We start from the raw sequence: 18,676 nt of genomic DNA, 5'->3' as shown, positions 1-18,676 counted from the left end.
GAACCCAGGACCCTTTTGTCTTTCTTTTCCATCATTCACAGCCTGTGGCTTCCATATTCATGGTCACCTTAGCCTCCAGTTTAGCAGCTGGAGTTCCAGTGATCACATCAGTATTCTAGGCTGGAAGAAAGAGCTGGAGTAAAATGGAATACTGGAGAGGTGGTGATCAGTGGAGTGGGAGGAATATTTCAAGGCAAATTCAAAATATTATGCAATATCATCCATAAATTTTTAATTATGTCTGACTTATAAGGAAGGACCCTCTTTTTTGAAAGTGAATCATCCACATTATTACATTAGTGATAGCAACAATAATTCCTTCTTATACTTTAATACTTAAAATAATCTTCAGAAGTTGGGTTGTTAGCCTAAAATCAACAAGAAATTGAATGGGGGTGGGGAAAGGCATGATATTTCATAATTAAGTTAAAAAACTAACCAAAGTGTACGACTGCAGAGCTATCACTTGACCAAAGCATATGTAAGGAAGATACAGGGATTTTAGTTAACCACAGACTCTTTTTTTTTTTTTTTTTTTTGGCTCACAAACTCTGTCTTAACAGTATGGTGTGTCTGCTGTAATGACAAACATCCATAGGCTGCATTTAAAAAGTATAATATTCTAATTATAGGAAATAATAATCCTTTTATATTTTGTCCTTGTCTTACTAATATCTATAATATTGTGTTCAATCTAACCACTACCTTTGATGAGGAGAACCGGCAAGTTAGAGGATGGAATGGTATAGAGAGGAGGGCAGCCAAAATAGTGAACATGTCTTCCATAAGGGAGAAATCTTTTTTTGCCTCATTCTTTGCCTTAGTCAGTTTGGGCTGCTGGTAACAGAATACCATAGACTGGCTGGCTTAAACAATAGCATTTTATTTCTCACATTTCTGGATCCTGGGAAGTCTGAGATCAGGGACCATCATGGTTTTGTTCTAGTGAGGTCCCTCTTTCTGCTTTGTAGACCGTTGTCTTCTTGCTATGTCCTCACATGGACGGGAGAGATCATCTCTCCCTGTCTTTACTTATAAGGATACTAATCCCATTCATGAGGTCTTTCCCCTTATGACCTAATTACCTCCCCATCTCCAAATAACATCATGTTGGGGATTAGGGCTTCAACATATGGATTTTCAGGGGATAGAAACATTTAGTCCATTGCATTTTCCATTGTAGTCCCTCTTTATAGCTAATGCTTGCTTGGCATGTGGTAAGTAATTGATAATAAGTAAAAGGAGAGAGAATAAATATTTCATTTACTTAACTCATGAACTTAAATTGTTTTTTCTTACAAATAATATTCAAAATATTATGCAATATCATTCATAAATTTAATAATTCATAAATTCATAAATTTAATTTTTAGAGAAGGACCCTCTTTTTTGAAAGCTAATCATCCAGTTACATTATTACATCAGTGCTATCAACAATAATTCCTTCTTAATTTTTTTTAAGCAATCTTCACACCCAGCATGGGACTCAAACTCAACCCTGAGATTGAGAGTTGCATGCTCCCCAGACTGAGCCAGCCAGGTGCCCCAGTTTTGCCTACAGTTTTACTCTGCGAAATTGTCTTTAGAATTTATGGTATCATTGTTCTCATTATCATCCTTGCTCTCCTGTAGGTAATCTATGGAAGCTGTTTTGACATTCCTTAAGCATTTTTGCTTGACGTTATAAGCAGAGTGGTGAAACACTGAATAACTATGTAGAAAAGGAAATTAAAATCTTTTGGGTGTTAATCATCTTATGTTTGTGCCTGGAGGCAAATTGTACTTTTTTTTCTTTAGAAATTTGGCATCTTTTATAGGAAAAGGGGTTACAACTTTTGTGCAGATTATTCCCTTTACCTTTGTGCTTAGAGATCAATGTGTACTTTTTTTTTCAGAAATAAGTAATCTTTTACATTTGTCATATGTATATATTTATGGTAATGAAGATTTTTAAATTAAAAGGTTTAATTTTAAGGTATACTTTTAGGTGGACGATGAAGATTTACAAGATGAACCTCTACAGATCACAGTTCTTGACCATGACACATACAGTGCAAATGATGCCATTGGTAAAGTGTACATTGATATTGACCCTTTACTCTACAGTGAAGCTGCAACAGTCATCTCAGGGTGGTTTCCAATTTATGATACCATACATGGTAAGGAGTATATTTTAAGAAAATAAATCATAGTTTTTAAAATTTATCTTTAAACACTTTTGTGCTACACGTGGTGGTTTTAAAATATCTTTAAAAGATGTTTTCTTTTTAATAGTCATAAAGTATTATTGGTAGAATTGTTATTTTTCTGAACATAATTTGAAGTAATTCCTTCTAAATATATGCAGTATAGTAAGTTAATGCATTATTTAAAAATCATCTAACATTGGTACTGTGTTTCTGAAACATTTTCAAGTGGATAATGTTGATATTTTTCTGCTTAAAAATTCTTCAAGTTTTTTGTTGCCTAATGCAGGGTTCTCAAAGTGTGGTCTGGGGACACCTAGGGGTCCCTGCACAGGTTCTATGAGGGAGATGAGAAGTTTTAATATGATACTTACATGTCACTTGCCATTTTTATTCTCACTTTCTTACAAGTGTACAGTGGAGTTTTCTAGAGGTTTTATGATGTATGGTGTTACCACACATTGAATGCAGAGCAGAAATGAGAATCTAACTGTATTCTATTAAGCTAGACATTATAGAAAATTACAAAAATGGGGCGCCTGGGTGGCGCAGTCGGTTAAGCGTCCGACTTCAGCCAGGTCACGATCTCGCGGTCCGTGAGTTCAAGCCCCATGTCAGGCTCTGGGCTGATGGCTCAGAGCCTGGAGCCTGTTTCCGATTCTGTGTCTCCCTCTCTCTCTGCCCCTCCCCCGTTCATTCTCTGTCTCTCTCTGTCCCAAAAATAAATAAACGTTGAAAAAAAAAATTAAAAAAAAAGAAAATTACAAAAATGTAACAGTGCTATTTTACTAATTTTTTTTGGTTTTCAAAATAGTTATTGTTATAAAAATGTTTATAGTAATATTTTAAAAAATTCTCAGCTTTAATTTTAATTTTCATTCTAAATTTTAATTTTAATTATAACATGGTAAATGTTGATACATGACCCATGTAAACAAAATCTCTTTGAGGCCTTTGATAATTTCTAAGATTGTAAAAGTGGTCCTGTCATTAAAACGTTTGAGAACTGCCAGCCTGCAAATATACTGTTCTTTTAGAATGACAGATGGACCCGTAAAGAGCTGGCAGATGTTTCTGTCTACAGTCTAGCATCTTTCTGCCTGTTTTACATTTTTGACCTGGCAATTCCATTGATAGTAGTTTCTTATAAGAAAATTAAGATGTTTGCTGAGATTTATGTAAGAGTATATATAGACCATGAATTATACAGCCAGAACGAACTGCGTGTTTTAAGAATACAATGGCATAAGGAAATAAAAGGATTTGTGAAATTGTAAAATTTTATAGAATTCAGATTATAAAACATTATTATAGGATGATTCCATATTTGTTTAAAAACAAAAGAATTGCATATATGTGATATCATTGGATAAATTGGCAGAATACATAATAAAATGTTTATTCTTGGATAGTTTTATTTCTGGACTGTAATCCTATTTTTCTTCTTTTCCTCTTTTGCTTTTTTCTATGTAAATGTATTATCTTTGTAGTTAGGAAATAAAATCCAATCCCATAGTAAATTACCAATAAAACAATTGGTATTAATTGGAATTAATCTGGTTATTAATTGGTATTAACAATTGGAATTAATCTGGGCTTGCATTAAAGGCATGGCAGTATGAATGAATGAATTTTCTAAATATTTTATATTAAATACTGTTTATAATTGGTTTAGTATGTTTATGGACCCTTTGTTAGGAACATAATCTCTTATTATTTCAGTGGGTAAATGAGCAAGTCACTCTTAGAAGGCCTTCCTCAATAAGTATGAATTTGACATGAAGTCAGGACAGTCCAGTAAAAATATTTAGTGAATGTTAAGAGATAGAGACTGGGTCATTTTTATTTATTAGGTCATGTTGAAACCCTTATTTTTGGAATTTCTTAGCTCATTTTAACTTACTACATTCATTGAAAAGAATTAAACTTCTTTTGTGTTAAATCAGATTCTTCCATTAGTTGTTAAGACCACTTACTCTGGAATCATAAAGATCTGACTTCTAATCCTGGCTGTACTACTTAACTAGTTATTGACACTATGCAAATTATTTAACTTTTATTAAACTTTAATGTCTTCCTCTGTAACATGAAGATGATAGTACTACGGAAATTGCCTTACTGGGTTGGTGTGAGCACTTTGAGATACTACTTATAAAGCATTTAGAATGTTATCCATGCTCACTTGTTACCGTCATCATCATCATCATCATCTCTGTCATCACTTTAAATGGGGCTCCTTTCCAGTTACACTTGATTCACATAAGTAGAGACTTGTAATAGAAATGAAAATTCTATTCATTCTTTAGTGTATACATGTTCTTCAGAAAATGTAATAAATTACTTACAATGAACATAATTAGGAAACAAAGCATTGCTATTATGATTGATATGTTATTTTTTAAATTTTTTTTTAAGTTTATTTATTTATTTTGAAAGAGAGAGAGAGAACAAGTGGGGACAGACAGAGAAGGAGACAGAGGATCTGAAGTAGGCTCTGTACTGACAGTAGAGAGCCCAATGTGGGACTCAAACACAGGAACTAGGAGATTGTAAACTGAGCTGAAGTCGGACACCTAACTGACTAAGCCACCCAGGCACCCTGATTAATACATTATCTTTAAATCATCAGTTGGCATTCATTTGCTGAATTATTTAATTGTGCTTTATTTTGTTAACGTAGAAACTTGATTTCCTTTTGAAATTCTAGGTATCCGTGGGGAAATCAATGTAGTTGTAAAAGTAGACCTCTTCAATGATTTAAATCGATTTAGGCAGTCATCATGTGGAGTCAAATTCTTTTGCAGTAAGTAAACACATTTTATTTCTCATTTAACAGGAAACTTAATTTTTAAATATAGGAAATCAAATATTTCATAAAGCTAATGGAAAACCTATAATACTTTGGTTTTAATGCCAAAGAGAAAATTATTAATCTCTTAGAAACAATTATTGTAGCTCTGGGGACTATTTATCTGATTTTAAAGTAAATGCAATCTTTTTTTTTTTTTTTTTTTTTGAGTTCATAGAAATTTTTGTTAGAATAGTCCAGTGGGGCATGAGGTATGCTTGGTTATCATGCCTACAAGGTCAGAGGAGTTTGTGAGGCAGCAGGAAGGAGATCACTCTTCCTGACCCTACTCTGGCTTGTACTCCAGCCTCTACTCCAGACTCTGGAAGGAATCACATTAAATATTGCTGGTAACAGTTGCTTAATGCCAGTAGAAAGAGTGACTGGTGAAGATTTTGGATTCTTTCCAGAATTTTAAATAACAATCCATATATTAATGAAACAACTTAATCTTGTTTACTTAAATCTTATGTTAATAAATATTGGGTCCAAAGGTGGAGAATTGATTGCTAAAGCACCACATAATAATACAACTCTGAAATATCTAAGAATGACTAGAAACAAGTTTGAAAATACAGGTAGAATGTTTTTTTTCAGGAATGCTACAAATTAATTCATCCTTAGAGGAGTGATATCCTAGTGACTGTGGTCTGGAAATGCAAAATGTGCTAGCATTTGCTACAGTCCTACCTGAAAACCAAACAACTAAGGGAATAAGCCTACACCTGCCTATACTGTATGGTGAACAGGAAGAGTCCACAGTTCATCTAGGCCACCTATTGAAAGAAAATCACTGCCTTGCTGAACTGCTTATGTGTAAGCATGATATTATAAAACAGGTGATTCTGTATCTGAATAGTAGCATATGCTACCTTGATGTCAGCTGATTGTCAGTAGTCAGCAGCAACATAAGGGGAGATGGACTTGTACTTTCACAATCAATGAAAAAAAATCCCACACTCTCATATCTACATTTGGGGAAACAAATTTGATGAGGCTACATGTGTGACATAATTAGATTTATGCGGAATGGGCTAAAATTAGATAATAGAGATATGGAGCCATTTGTGGTGGGTGGACATGTGTATTTTGAAGACTCCAGTGGCCTTGCCAAGCATTATTATTGGACACAAACTTATGGAGAAGCTTGCAGCCACTCATCTAATGCAAATTTTACTCTTGTCCAGTAGGGCAACCTCTGAAAAACAAGCTCTGAAATAATTTTCACATATCTTCATTATTTTCACAGAGATGAATATTTTACTGCTTATTAAATTTTTCTTTTATGAATTAGAACAAGTTGCTCTTGTCAAATGTGAAAAAGATATGACTGACTATAATGAACTATATATAACTGTCAAAAGAAAAAGAAAAATCCATTGTTATTTTACTGTAGTATAAGACACTGTAAGATAGGAGCAAAGCACTCTAGCCAAACCTTGTGGTGCTATCCAAAATTCAATAGGCATCTACAGTTACAGTCCCTCAAGTGCCACGTAGTATGGGCTGGCATTGGCAGATGTGGGCAGTCACAACCAGCCTCGATTCATAGGATTGAAAACTCCTAAGTAGTTGAGTTAGCTTTAAGGCATGGATGATACCATTTTAAGAGACTAGTTCGGTGTAGATGTTCTCAGGTTCCCCCCCCCCCCCTTTTTGTTGTTGTTGTTTTTGTTTGTTGGTTTTAGGTTCTCCCCTTTTTGAATCTGACTAGATCTTATTTTAAATCTAATGACATTTGAAATTCTATATATTAAATGAGTTTGTTATGTAGTATAGACTGCCGAACGAGTTGGCCACATGGCCAAGGATTATTGGAAACTGCAGGGCTTTATGACTCCTCAAATTGTCAGAAAGGTAATAGTTTGATTTTTGAGGCTGCAATATGTGTTGTACAGAACTTTTTCAAAGTACTTTGAATAAAGTGTTTTGTATTCATTATCCACTTTCTGCCTATTTTTTTAATGATTAACCAGATGACTTTAATTTTGGTTCTTTAAACTTTGTATTGAATGCTGTTTAAGGTTGTCTATAGCTGTTTTCTAAATTATAAAAATACGATTTGTTTCTACTGTGTTTGCTGTAAGAAAGATGAGAGGTCTCATTAAAGAAAATGATTATTTCTAAGAAAAATATGGAACTTAGAAGACTGATTGGAAGTATAACTATTATAATTACATTGAAATTAGCACAGTAAAAGGCATTCTTGTATTATATATTCAAAAGGTAAGAACTTAGTTGTAAATTTTCTTAAATTGAATTTAATCTTGTGATAAATAGAAGCATAACAGGTAATTTCTTTTAACAGCAACATCTATTCCAAAGTGCTATAGAGCTGTAATAATTCATGGGTTTGTAGAAGAGCTTGTAGTCAATGAAGACCCAGAATATCAATGGATTGATCGAATTCGTACACCAAGGGCATCAAATGAGGCCAGACAGAGACTCATTTCTTTAATGTCAGGTATTTAAAAAAACAAAAACAAACTTTCTTACTGATTTACTTAACACTGTTACAATTTTTACTTCCTTTTGACATGCTACCTGAAAGTTAACAGTGAGGGCTATGAATTATGAATGACTGATTCCCTACCCTTGGCCCCATCTTCCTGAACATACCTGCATTGCCATTTTATAAGAGGAAGTCTGAACCAGAAGCTTGTATTTCCTTCTTAACTAGGTAGACAAAGGAATTTGTGCTCATAAAGTGGCCTGGTAGAAAGAACCCTGAGCAAGGAAGTAGGGAACTGGGTTCTAGTTTTCCTTCCTCTAGTATTTCTTTGTAGTCAGAGTTTAGGTAATCTGTCTAGAGTTTTTTGTTGCCTTTTCATAGTCCTTCTCTGATAACTTGGTGTAGCTCCCTGTATTTTTCCCTGACACTCTTACCCCATTATGTTTCTTTATTTTTCTTTGAAGAACTTGTTTACCATTTAAAATTTGTATGTATATGTAAATTTACATGTATATAAATTTACATATATATCCGACAATAAGTATAAATATTATGTTTAATAAATATAAATATTTTATACTTACACATAATAAATTTGTTTTAAATATAAATTATAAACACCTTTATATTACATTAATATTACATATTAATATACCAAACAATATTTATGAATCAGTATAAATATATTTATACCTAATATATAATGTTATAGTTACTATATTAAATAATATATCTTTTTTGTTCACCTCTGTGTTTCTGGCACTTAGAAGAAAGGAAGAATGCCAGGCACATAGTACACAACCAAAAATTATTTGGTAAATGAATGCATGAATGAGTGAATCTTAACTTGCCGCATCTGTAAAGTGCAACTAGTAATATCTTACCTCCCTGAAATGTAGGAGGCTGGAGCAGATAATCTTTTAGGTTCTTTTCAAGTTCTAAAAATCTGTGATTTTTTTCCAAGTCTTTTTTTATTGCTACCATATCCAGTCTTGTATCATGTAATGTCAGGATCTGAAGCAGAATGAGTTTTCTTCCTTTTTTTGTAGGTGAACTGCAGAGGAAGATTGGCTTGAAAGTACTTGAAATGAGAGGAAATGCAGTTGTTGGGTACTTACAATGTTTTGATCTGGAAGGCGAATCTGGGTTAGTGGTACGCGCCATAGGAACAGCATGTACACTGGATAAACTAAGTAGCCCGGCAGCATTCCTTCCTGCATGTAATTCCCCATCCAAAGAAATGAAGGAGTAAGTATGAATCAATGAATTGTTCTTATGGAGCTTTTTATCTTTTACCTATATGCTTTCATTTGATTTGAAATATTCTAGTAGACTTGTTTAACATACATTTTTCCCTGTGGTGATTGTTTTTTTCTTTGGTGATTTTTATTAAAGGTGACATGAAAATCTGAAGGTTAAAAGTATTTAGGTGTTCCTGATATTTTATTTATACTGTCTTAATATGAAATTCAAGTTAAGTAATGTAAAACTAAACTGAGTATTTCAGATCTTTAGACACCGTATATTTAAAGCTTAAAATGGGTATTTATGGAATTTTTACTTACTCTCTGGGAAATGCTTAAAACCCAGTACTATACTTGATACTCTTACTATGCTTATTAGCAACATAGTATAGAAAGAAGAAGTATAGCAGGAAAGGTTGACCTGTGTAGGGGTCTCAGATGTAAATGTCTACAGAGACCAGATAGTTTATATATATATAAATAATTGAGTGTAATTAAAGAGGGAGTACAGAGGACTGTGTAAAGCCCATGGTGACACTTTTTTTCTGTAAAAGGCTGGATAGGAAATATTTCATGCACTAGCCATACAGTTTCTGTCTTTGTTTATCAGAAAAAAAAAGGAGTTTGTTGATTTTGATCTAAAGGAATTTAGACTCATACATTTTTAAAAAACTAAGCGTGATTCAACAAAATACTTTGGTTGGCTGGATTTGGCTTATGTGTTGTCATTTGTGTCTAAGGCAGAAGATTTTCAATATGGTGGTGATCTACAAGGAATTTTTATTTTTTATTCATTATTTTTTAAGTTTTTTAAAAATGTTTTTTAAATTTATTTTTGAGAGAGAAAGAGACAGCGTGCAAGCAGAGGAGGGGCAGGGAGAGACGGAGGCACAGAATCTGAACCAGGCTCCAGGCTCTGAGCTCTCAGCATAGAGCCTGATGTGGGGCTCGAACTTGTAAACCACGAGATCATGACCTGAACCAAAGTCAGATGCTTAACTGACTGAGCCACCCAGGTGCCCTAAAAGTTTCTTTAAAAAAATTTTTTTCTTAGTGTTTGTTTATTTTTGAGACAGAGATAGAGCATGAGCAGGGAAGGGGCAGAGAGAGAGGGAGACACAGAATCAGAAGCAGGCCCCAGGCTCCAAGCCGTCAGCACAGAGCCTGACGTGGGGCTCAAACTCAACTGCAAGACCATGACCTGAGCCGAAGTCAGATGCTCAACCAACTGAGCCGCCCAAGCGCCCCTAAAAGTTTCTTTTTTAAATTTATTTATTTATTTTGAGAGAGACAGAGACAGCATGAGTGGGGGAGGGGCAAAGAGGGAGGGAGAGAGAGAACCTCAAGCAGGCTCTGCACTGCACGTGAGATCATGACCTGAGCCAAAACCAAGAGTCAGATAGATGCTTAACCGACTGAGCCACCAGGTGACCCTGGGAATTTTTAAAATGAAAGTTTTCGGGCCGCCTGGGTGGCTCAGTTAAGCATCCAACTTCAGCTCAGGTCATGATCTCATAGTTGGTGACTTTGAGCCCTGCATCATGCTCTGTGCTGACAGCTCAGAGCCTGGAGCCTGCTTTGGATTCTGTGTCTCCTTCTCTCTCAGCCCCTTACAGGCTCATGCTCTGTTTCTTTCTCATTCAAAAATAAATAAACATTAAAAAAAATTTTTTTTAATGATATTTTTCTGTCATAATGATTGGGATGAGGAGGACGATCATGGTTGAGGACTAGAAATGGTGACTGTCCTACACACCAAGGGACAACTCTGTACAATGAAGACTTGGTTTTGTTTGTTTGTTTTTTTTTAAGTTTATTTAGAGAGAGAGAGAGCAAGCAGGGGCGTTGTGGGGGAAGGAAGAGAGGGAGGGAGACAGAATCCCAAGCAGGCTCTGTACTGTCAGCACAGAGCCCTGTGCAGGGCTTGAACTCATGAGATCATTACCTGAGCTGAAGTCATGAATCGGATGCCTAACCAACTGAACTGTTGGCGCACCTGGACTTGTTCTATCCTAAACGCCAACAGTACTTCCATTGAGAATCACTGATTTAGAGATTCTTGTAGATTAAGGATCACAAATTTTTCTTGGTAAATGACCAGAAGGTACAGGTAAATAATTTAGTCTTTGCTAAAATAACTACTCAACTTTGTTATTGTAGCATGAAAACAGCCATTGACAGTATGCAAATGAGTGTGGTTGTGTTCCAATAAAACTTGATTATTTACAGAACAGATTGCAGATTATTTACAGAACAGACCTGTAAGGTATGATTTGCTGACCCCTGCCCTATATTATCAGGGAGTCAGGATGGATTCTGTAGTCAGAAAAATCTAAATGCTTCCCAGTTTATCAGTAGTCAAGAGAGGTTGACTAGAAAACAATTACAATCTTTTTTTTTTCAATTTAATTTTAGTTCCAGTATCATTAACATACAGTGTTATATTAGTTTCAGGTGTACAATATGGTGATTCAACTTTTCATTTATTTTTAATTTTTTTTTAACATTTATTTATTTTTGAGACACAGAGAGACAGAACGTGAGCCGGGGAGGGGCAAAGAGAGAGGGAGACACAGGATCGGAAGCAGGCTCCAGGCTCTGAGCTGTCAGCACAGAGCCCCACATGGGGCCCAAACCCAGGAACTGTGAGATCATGACATGAGCCAAAGGCGGACGCTCAACCGACTGAGCCACCCTGATTCAACTTGTTTTTTATTTTATTTTATTTAATTTATTTATTTATTTTTTAAAATTTCTTTTCAACATTTTTTATTTATTTTTGGGACAGAGAGAGACAGAGAATGAACGGGGGAGGGGCAGAGAGAGAGGGAGACACAGAATCGGAAACAGGCTCCAGGCTCCGAGCCATCAGCCCAGAGCCCGACGCGGGGCTCGAACTCACGGACCGCGAGATCGTGACCTGGCTGAAGTCGGATGCTTAACCGACTGTGCCACCCAGGCGCCCCTCAACTTGTTTTTTAAGCAATATTTTTAAAAATGAGATTTTCCTTTTAGGCTTATTCTTTTTGTTTAATTATTTCCCTTCTGGTAGCCTTCAGTTATTTAGATTAAATTTTAGTCACAAGAGGGAGCATAGTATTCTATCTATTGCCTAATTTTTTTGGGAAATGCCTTGACAAGTGAAATAATTGTTTAAAGAAAGCCACTTATATTTTTAATGTTTATTTTTGACAGAGAAAGAGACAGAGCAAGTGAGTGAGCAGGGGATAGGCAGAGAGAGTGGGAGATACAGAATCTGAAGCAAGGTCCAGGCTCCATGCTGTCAGCACAGAGCCTGATGTGGGGCTCAGACTCACGAACCGTGAGATCATGACGTGAGCCGAAGTCGGATGTTTAACCTACTGAGCCACCCAGGCGCCCCTGTGAAATAATTGTTTTAAATAAACTGAAGAGTGAATTTGTTTTATATTCCATTTAAGATATGTCTTAGAAAGATATGAACTGCCTGCTACCACAGGTAAAGTCAAATTGCAGGTGTAACTTTTTGAGGGATTCAGGTTTTATTTTCATTTTCCACACCAAATTAAAGACCTGGGCCCCTCCTTCTCTTGCCACCCTCCAGCTTTATCTAAGTTGCCTGAAGGGGCCTGGCTTTGTAGCTGTGATGTCTGAAGTTTTCCTCTTTCCACTAAATTACTTAGTGGAAAGAGTGCTGTATTATCTATTGGTGTCTTAGGATGATATATTGATAGTAATGGAGTACTTTTTGCCTACATTCAGGAATAGTTCCATTAATGTAAGTCTTCTGGGATTGTGTAAGTGTTCTTATTTTCTACTTTTGTTGTAGCCATCTGCCTTAAATTGTCAAATATTCACACCATGAAGAATTTAAGTTGCTTCATTAAGATTTTCTGAAAGGCATCTTATTACCACAGTCATGCTGTTTAAAAAAAAACAAAACTAACTACTACTCCGGCTTCTTTATTTTAGCCACCTTCTTTGTATTTTTGATAATGAATCAATTTGGGTGCTAGTTTAAATTGTTTTATGATTCAACTGATTGTAATAATTATAGATGTTTAATTATAACTGATTCTAGATAAGAATTTGATAAAAGGTAGTTTGGATTATATATCTGTCTGAATGGATTTATTATTAGAAATGTCACTGAGGTATTATTGCAAGATAATCTTTCATACAAGGAGACTGATAAGAATTAGAACTCCAAGAATACAGATGGTATTTAGGATTTTAATTAGATGTCATACATTGAAACTTTTACAATGTTCGTTTTATTTTATTCATTTTATTTTACCTTTATTAATGGTGTGTTCTACTTCATTGGTTTATTTTTTTCCTTTCAGATGGTTAGTGTAATGCATAATGTAAATCTCTTTGATACGTCCTTGCTGAAGTATTTTGATGATAGAAAGTGCATTTAAATACAATTTACTGCTTCTCTACTTACAAAAAAAGTACTTTCTAAGAGATATTAATTGTAATTTCTCCTCTGTACATCCCTGATTCTTAGAATTTTTAACTTCATTAGTCACTTCAACAGAGAAAGAAAAAACAAATAAAACCTCACTCAGTTGTTTGTATACACATAGGTCACCAATGAGATGTTTGATTTTTATCAGTTGTATTAAACACATTTTTAATTTAAACTAGTAACAAAAACAGAAACATTGTCCTATTGTAAAATCAGTGATGTTTTCAGAAAGTAGTCCATAGACTATGTGAAAGACCTATTGTTGCCCATTAATGATAGCTCATGTTTGAACCTTGACAGACTGTGATTGTTGGGAATGTTCACTGGCCAGTAAAAAAGAAAAGGCCAGGAAGAGTTGAGCTCTTGATCTGCTTTTAATTTGAATTCTAAAAAATGAGGATATATTTTTAGAGTATATTCACATTTGATTCTTTTTCCCTCATGCATGAGTGAAGGCAGTACGTAGTGAAATAATTGCTAATATGAAGTATAGGATTCTTAGTTTAATATGCCATTCCTACCATTCAACATAACTGTGCCCTTTTAGCAAAATTTCCTCATGAAAATGTAAACATTATATGTGAATATGTATCTGTGTATGTGAGCTAAATATATCTATACATACATATAGATATGATCTTACAGGATGTCAGTTGATATCTTACAAAATTTCAATTCAGAATGTAGTTTAATAAATTCTGTTTAAATTTAAATAATATATTCTGTTTGACAGCTAGATAAAAATTATCTATATTGTTTTATTAATGTGTTTTGAAAAGCAATGTCCCCTTGCTTTGTTTTTTTCCCCAGTGTAACCTGTTTTTTAAGCAATATACTTGCTGTGCTAAAATACTGGAATGTTTACATTTGCTTATATCCATTTCATTCATTTTTCTTTGTGCTGTCATTTCTCATAATCTTAAGTACCACTATTACAGAAACAGTTCTGTTAAATTTTCTTTATGGAAAAATATAATTAATTACATCCATTCAATTTCAGAAGTAACATAAGAACTTTATATTTGACTTTTCACTTTTATGGGTGTTTTGTCCCTAAAATACTGTGTAGTAAGTAAGCTTTATGGTGATGAAAACATTTTAAACATCTTAAAATACAAATCTTAGTCTTTTTCTTATTTAATGCCACTATTTCTGCTTGCTATTTTTCTTATTCACAGTCCTAATTATTATTATTAATCTGATCATTTAAAACTATAACTGTATCCTGTCAAGTTAGTATTTAGCTATTCTTTTTAAATTTTGACTTGTTTTTTGCATGTTGGAGATTAAAAATTCCTCTCCCCCAACTAAAGCTCCTTTGAAATTATTTTAACATAACTTTGCTATCTGTTGTATGTATTGTTTTCTTTTCTTCCGCTTTGACTACAAATTCCCTCAGGTCTCCGCTGGTTCATCCTCCAAGCCATGGATGCCGCTCGACTCACAACAGCCCAATTCATACTGCTACTGGCTCACGACTTACTCAGAACTTCTCTGTGTCTGTTCCCACTCTCATCTATACTGGTACGAGACTGCTCAGACTCCAGAGCTGGGGAAGGCAGGCCACAGGCAGCATGGCTGCCAAGGGCAGGCAGGCAGGCAGGTAGGCAGGTAGCTTAGGTTAGGCAGGTACCATCAGTCTTTTCCTTCTCCTCCTTTTCTCACTTGAAGTCCAGCTGCAGTGAAGAAATCCAGTATTTAGCCACCGCAGAGGTTCTAACTACTTGGAAGTGAAAGTGTTCTTCTAGCTTCCAAAGTCTCTTCCATAGATCCTCTAAGAACTCTATTGTATGTATGTATCCTGTAAGTTTTTAGGGCAGTCCTCTAGGATTTGCCATTATTTCTGCATTTGGTTAGAAATAAAATTGATTACTGGATTCTATATGATATAGCTGGCAAGGCTTCTGATTTGCTTATTATGTATAAAACCTGTTACATAGTAGGGTCTGTTTTATTCTGTGGAAGAGAGCTTTGGAAAACAGGTAAGCAACTATTCTGTGTAAAATACAATGGTTCTGTGTAGCTGTATTCATTTTTCTCTCTGTTGTGTTTTTAGCTGTGGCACTCTTGATGCTATAGGATAAGGAAACATTTTTCTTTTGAAGATATCAGTGTGTGCAAATATAAAAACAATTGTGAATATTTGCACATACCATTTGCAGCATCATTTTTTCTTTTGTCCTTAAAAAAAGCATTGTTTATTTGAAAGTATTTTCAGTCATGTATTTATTCTTTTTGTTTATTTCTCCTTTTAATATTTTTTACCCCTTTAGTCTGTCATCTCATGCTTCTTTGCTTTTTTACTTGGCTTATTAACTGTTCCAGTGCAGATGATTATTTCTCTGGAGAATGATGAATGGTTAAATAGCAATTGGTTGTCTTTGACCTCATACCCAGCTCCACACTTAAGAAATGACTGCTGGCCCTGCCCAATACTTTCCTGGTGTTTGGATCATGCTGCCTTCCGTCACGTCCTTTGGCACATGATTGCTTAATATTTCTCCACCTTCTTCTGGCAGGATTCCCTTCAATGAAGATCCCAATCCCAATACTCACTCATCAGGACCCTCAACCCCTCTGAAAAACCAAACTTATTCCTTTTCACCTTCCAAGTCCTACAGTCGACAGTCCTCTTCTTCTGACACAGATTTGAGTTTGACACCCAAAACTGGTAAGGCGCTTCCACCCACCTTTTTCTTTTTCTTTTATTTTTTTCAAATTTGTTTCTGTTCTTTATTAGCTTTCCATCCAAGGCTTTCCTCCTGTTTTTGGCATTTAAGTTAAAGGACAATGTGAATACTGATCATTTTCAGTTACCACCATTAAAATATGAAAATTTCATATAGTTCAGAAATTAGCTTGTTCAAAGATCTGCATTTATTGATTTAATCATAGTGTAGATACGAAGTTCAGAATTTATTTTTGCATGTAGACGTTTTTCATTTCATGCTCATATTGTGAGGAATAACATTCTAAAGCTTTTGCGTAGAAAGTAACACTAGTAGCTTGCAATCCAGTTCCTCATGCAGTAGAAGCATTTTTGAATTCATTTTTCTGTTTTTCTGAACTTAATTCTAAGATTTTATTATGAAAACATTTTTGGAACAATTGAAATGGTTATATTGGAGTACATATATCTATTAACTTCTTGTTATTTAAAATATTTGGTTTTGCTACTCTTACTCTCTAGGTTAGAAAATAGCATTTTTGCTTTACTTACTCTTACATATTTCTCAATGTATGAAGTTTATAATTTTCCCCCTACTATTTGTATTTTGATAAATAATTTCTGTGAGTTTTTATGAATGTTTTCTGATAAAAGATTGTTTAAAAAGTCAAATTATTACATTACTTATTAGAGTTATTCAAATCTTTAAAACAGTATTGTTAAGAAAAGTAAAATACAAAAATTAAAAGGTTAGTAGTTAGCAATTTTTGTAAATACTATCTTTGTCTTACAGTTTTCTCTCCAGATTGATGAAGACATTTTGTATAGTTCTTGTGTTGTTTTTATCAGTGTTAATAACCTTTTGTGTGTTAGGCAAGAGATTTATGAAATGATCTCAGATTTTATGAAAACAGTGAAAAGCAATCCAATTCCAAAACCAATGCTACTTATAAAGAAAGGGCATTAAAAAGAAAGCCTGTAGATTTAGTATCTACTTTTATAAATGTAGTCACAAAATGTGAGGAAGATAAATATGAATACCTAATTATTTGAAAAGAATAGCTTTATTTTTATATATATACACGTAATATGAATAACATCTAAAAATCATGAGATACTTTATAGTAATTGATGCTGTGGATTGTGGCATCTTAACCATATTTATGCCGTAAAAACTGAACCATTCAAACTTCAGTGAAAATTTTTTATTTTTAAATAACGGATGAGATTCAGGCCTTCAAATTCATGCCTATCAAAACAAGGAGATTTAGATAGTATTTGAAGAATAAGTTTTCCTAAAAACGTTTTTCAGGCTTTTACTGCTGGCTCTTTGCGTATTCCTTGTTACTTTTTCAGTATTCTTGTTTTCATTTTTCTTTGCCATACCACAAATGAATTTTTTTAATGTTTATTTTTGAGAGAGAGCGCTAGTGGGGGAGGGGCAGAGAGAGAAGGGACAGAGGATCTGAAACAAGCAGGCTCTCTGCTGCCGCCAACAGCAGCCAGCCAGATGTGGGCCTCAAACTCAGGAACCATGAGATCAAGACTTGAGTTTGAGTCGGACTCTCAACTGGCTGAGCCACCCAGGTGCCCCCCACAGATAAATTTTTGAAAATATTTTCTTGGTCTTTCTGTTTCCTTTTCTTTAATTCACCAAAAAGTCCAAGTACGAAAAGATTATGAAGTAAGAAATTAACTGAATCAGATTCTCTTAGCTTTCTCTTAGGCAATTGTATTATCAATGAAAACTTTATTGCATTTTATTTTCTAGCTCCAAAGCTTTAGTTTTTAAAGATTTATGTATAATAGTTATTATTCTCATATATGTCTATATTCATCAGCTGCCTCTAAATAAATTATTTTGTTTTGCTACTATCATATGCTATTCACTATTTTTAGTAGCATACTTATAGAACATTAGCAATTTTTAGTCTTTTGGCTTTATCATGAGTCCCTAAATATCTTTGAATATTCCTGAGGGCCATTCCAAAGGAGATCTGAAATGGAAAAATTATGATTGTTTTAAAACTTCTAAAACTATAATTGAGCATGTATTTCATGTTTCTCTGCCTTCAAATTTACCTATATACAAAATCAGTCTCTTGAGAAATAGTGGAGATAAGGTGACTAGGATTGATTTATGTAAACTGGGGAGCCAGAAATAGAATAAGTTAATAAAGCTTTAGACTGAGAAAGTTGTTTTTCTATTTGTAGTTAAAGCTATCATCTATTTTTCATGTAGGTATCATTTAAAAAAATTCATATTGATTTATTTCTATAGTTTCTAATTTTTGACATTTTACCAGGTTTTATTTTCATATTTTTTCCCAAGTACTCAACCAGTAGGAATGGAATTTTAGAATACTAGTGTTAAGATATTGATTTGACAGCTGAGTCAAGCTAATTTTTTACTTTAAAAAAAAAGTCAGGCTTTTAACCATTTGTAGTTTTTGTAATCTAGAGAGTATTTGCACCTTAGGTATGAAAGTCTTTGTAAATGCAGTGTTATGATCAGACTTTAGCATTAAAATTTAGAGGAAAAAGAAAAGTAGTAACATATATCTCAAATCTGGATAGAAAGAAGCTAATGTCTATATTTTTTTAATTAATGATGGCAACTGTTTAATGTGGTCATTTGCTTTTTTTATGGGTATTCAATTAAAATACTCATAAGTGATATATTTTAGTAACATTTGAAGAACTGAACTTTGCCATTTTAAATGATGTTTGTATTTGAGGCAACAAGTTTCTGGCTTTAAAAATTTATGAAGTGCACATTTTAACTTTATGCATTCTTAAGCAAAAAAAAAGGGCAGGTAATTTAA

General features: G+C 34.1%; 1 protein-coding gene and 1 pseudogene across 1 annotated transcript in view; both read left to right on the top strand.

Moving 5' to 3' along the window:
* The window catches only part of C2CD5 (C2 calcium dependent domain containing 5), a 100,515-nt gene that overhangs the window by 20,172 nt on the left and 61,667 nt on the right, over nt 1-18,676 (top strand). Inside the window, 5 exon segments of the mRNA XM_043563595.1 lie at nt 1,988-2,159; nt 4,894-4,989; nt 7,343-7,498; nt 8,536-8,734; nt 14,583-14,707. Coding sequence (XP_043419530.1) covers nt 1,988-2,159; nt 4,894-4,989; nt 7,343-7,498; nt 8,536-8,734; nt 14,583-14,707 — 748 coding nt within the window.
* Nucleotides 5,194-6,975, top strand: LOC122473278 (annotated as a pseudogene).

Source organism: Prionailurus bengalensis, chromosome B4, assembly GCF_016509475.1.
Source record: "Prionailurus bengalensis isolate Pbe53 chromosome B4, Fcat_Pben_1.1_paternal_pri, whole genome shotgun sequence".
Classification (NCBI taxonomy): Eukaryota; Metazoa; Chordata; class Mammalia; order Carnivora; family Felidae; genus Prionailurus; species Prionailurus bengalensis.
Note: the sequence above shows the minus strand (reverse complement) of the source record. Positions and strands in the feature narration are given on the sequence as shown.